At 34.1% G+C, this 3,276-nt stretch overlaps 1 protein-coding gene across 1 annotated transcript; it reads left to right on the plus strand.

The window, feature by feature from the left end:
* Window positions 1-5: 5 nt before the first annotated feature.
* LOC107739432 (H-2 class II histocompatibility antigen, A-U alpha chain-like) lies at window positions 6-2,440 on the plus strand (the record flags this gene model as incomplete). Its single annotated transcript, XM_016551536.1, has 4 exons — window positions 6-27; window positions 1,010-1,255; window positions 1,509-1,793; window positions 1,980-2,440. Coding segments are annotated over 4 exons (759 nt in total), but the record flags the coding sequence as incomplete, so codon positions are not given.
* Window positions 2,441-3,276: the final 836 nt, after the last annotated feature.

Consider the following 3,276-nt stretch of genomic DNA (forward strand, 5'->3'; position numbering starts at 1 on the left):
CTGTTTTTCTCTCAGCTGAGGCTCAACGTAAGTTCACACTTTGCATATTCAAATATTTACACTGATTTTTAATAGGAAAAGCCTGTACAAGGATGTATGATTTCATGACGTACACTAGTGTATATCGCTTACTTGAGGAATTAGTGTATAAAAGTTTGGCATCAGTAAGATTTTTAATGTTTTTATAAAGAAGTTTCTTATGCTTATAAAGGCTGCATTTATTTTATAAAAAAATCGATTGTAATATATTTTAAAATGCAATTTATTTCTGTGATCAAAGCTGAATTTTCAGCATCATTACTCCAGTCTTCAGTGCCATATGATCCTTCAGAAATCATTCTAATATGCTGATTTATTATCAACGTTAGAAACGATATGTTTTCATGGAACCAGTGATACTTTTTTCAGGATTTTTGATGGATAAAAAGTTAAAAAGCATTTACTCAAAATAGAAAAGACTTACATTGTTAGAAAAGATTTCTATCACTTTTTATTAATCCAACACATTCTTGCTGAATAAAAAAGTATTAATAAAAAATAAAAGAATAAAACAAAAAACATACTGACCCCAAACTTTTGAATGGTAGTGTAAAAAAATACCACTGGTTCCACAAAAATATTAAAAAAATATAAAAAAATATTAAGCAGTACAACTGCATATATACTTCATATTACACTGTTACACATATTACACATATTGTACTGACAGCATTGTTGACTGTCCACACTGTTGTAGATTTACTTTGATCACCATATTAAGTTTGTTCAGTCAAACAGCTGATGAATAGTTGATACCAATGGTTGATTTTAAGTGTTCATTTAACATAGTGGCTTTTAATAACAGCTGTATAGAACACCTTCACATTTAAAAACTACTGGTGCTTTAAATAATTGACAAAAAAGGTTTTGTGTTAGTTCCCAAAACACATTAGTTATGTCTGATATGCAGCTTATTTCTCTGGGACTCTGGGTATTTCTAATTTATCTTTTGATGTTTCTTTCATTTCAGCAGAACACAAAGATTTCTCAATTACTGGATGTTCTGAAACAGAGAAAGAGTCTATGACTGGATCTGACGGAGAGGAGGCGTGGCATGCTGACTTTAATCAGAAGACAGGAGTAGTTACATTGCCTGATTTTGCAGATCCTATGAGCTTTCCAGGATTTTATGAAGTGAGCCTGGCAGACCAAGAAGTATGCAAACAAAACCTGGCTGTACTCATTAAAGCTTACAAGAGTCCACCAGAGGAAATGGGTATGGCATGAATTTGCACTGTTAAGCTTTTTTAAAGTTTTACAGTAATAAATTTCTTAGCATTTACATCAATCTGTTTGGTAACTGCTACATGTTATGCATTCAGTGTTATCAATATATTGGTTAAGTACGAGTTTTGGCTTGCAATTGTATTTAATATGTATGATATTAGTTTTCCTATGTACAGATTTTATTTGTTGAGGTCAGATGTACTACTGACTGCAGAGTTCAACACAGTTATGTGTGTTCACAGAACCCCCTGAGACGTCCATCTATCCAAGGAACGATGTGCAGCTGGCTGTTGAAAACACGCTCATCTGTCACGTGACAGGCTTCTTTCCTCCACCTGTCAATGTCTCATGGACTAAGAACAATGTCGTTGTGACGGAAGGCGTGAGTCTGAGTCAGTACCGACCGAGGAGCGATGGTACCTTCCATGTGTTCTCCTCTCTGAAGATCACTCCTGAAGAGAGAGACATTTACAGCTGCACAGTGAACCACCGAGCCCTCCAGGGCCAACCGCAGACCAAAATATGGAGTAAGAGCCGTTTACTAATTAAATCAAAATACAATCAATTTTGTTATCACCAGTTGTTTTTTGCATGAACGATGTATGTGTAAAAACAACAGTAATCATTCTGTGACAAATGAAATACCAAGAGCTGAGTGGATTTCGACAATGAAAAGCTGTTCTAATGTTCACACACCTTACCCTAATCCCCAGGCGTCCCGGAGGCGGCTGCTGTCCTGCCCAGCGTGGGTCCGGCGGTCTTCTGTGGAGTGGGATTAACTCTGGGGCTGCTGGGAGTCGCTACTGGACTCTTCTTCCTTATTAAAGCAACTACAACTGACACGCCAGATATGGCCAAAAACATCAAATATTTAATGCAGTGGACCCAATCAATAAAGACAGTTCCTCCAGGATTCTGAAGACAGAGAAACAGTGCATCTGTGTGTTGTTTTAGATGATGGACAGCATTGCTGCTGTTGAAGATTGATAAATGCAAAGATCTGGTTTAACCTTTGTTGAAATTGGATTAGCTTGCTATGTAGCACTAATCATGCTTATATCTAGAAGACTTTTTGTTTATATATTACATTTGCAGTTCATCATAAGTAATCTAAAGAAATCACAAACTTTATATCGAGTTACTTAATAATTAAAATGACACTTTTGCTACTTTCATGCAAAATGTATTTGATTTTGTTATCAACTGAAATGTTTATTATTTTGTACTTAAAATTATGCCAATAAAAATTAAACATGTTTGAGAAACTTTTACAATTATAAAGCAGCGGGGGAAAAAAAATCAAATTTTTGTATGTTTTGTGACATACATTCCAAATAAAGATTTAAATGTCTGTCAGTGTATTGCTTTGGATATTCAACTTTCCCTGGAAAAAGCTGTTTTAAATAAAGCGTGGAGAGACAGAGGGACTGAGGAGAAATGGACACACAGAAGGATCTTTTACAGTGATATAAAGCCAGTCCACCTGTAGCCACGCCCCTGAATTTTAGACATGTTACATTGCCAGATGGGTAACACTTTATAATAACTTTCATTGTTATTGTGTAATAGATCATTAGTCAATATATATTCAAAGAGCTACATGTGTGAGGCAATGTGCTTGTAAATGTTTACTAATGAACTTATTGAACATTACATAATAATTAACAGAACATTGGTTGATGTAAATTAAAGTGCTTACAAATGTTGAACCTTCTAATCATACAACTATGATCACGCACTTTATAAAAATCTACAAATTATTTTAACAGATGTTATACACTGATTAGCAGCCTATTTTATTCATGTGCATTTGAATGCTTAGAAATGATCAAATTGATTTATATAACATCTAATGCACTTTTTTACATTTACACATTTTCTAAAAACATTATTTTAGAAATCATATTAAACAACCAGTTTAATGACATTTGTAAGCATTCAAATGCATATTAACCCTTTCACATGTGAGTTTCAAATATTCTAGCAGTTCTTAAGGAGACCATTATTTTA

The sequence above is a fragment of the Sinocyclocheilus rhinocerous genome, unplaced genomic scaffold, assembly GCF_001515625.1.
Source record: "Sinocyclocheilus rhinocerous isolate Xijiao unplaced genomic scaffold, SAMN03320098_v1.1 scaffold29370, whole genome shotgun sequence".
Classification (NCBI taxonomy): domain Eukaryota; kingdom Metazoa; phylum Chordata; class Actinopteri; order Cypriniformes; family Cyprinidae; genus Sinocyclocheilus; species Sinocyclocheilus rhinocerous.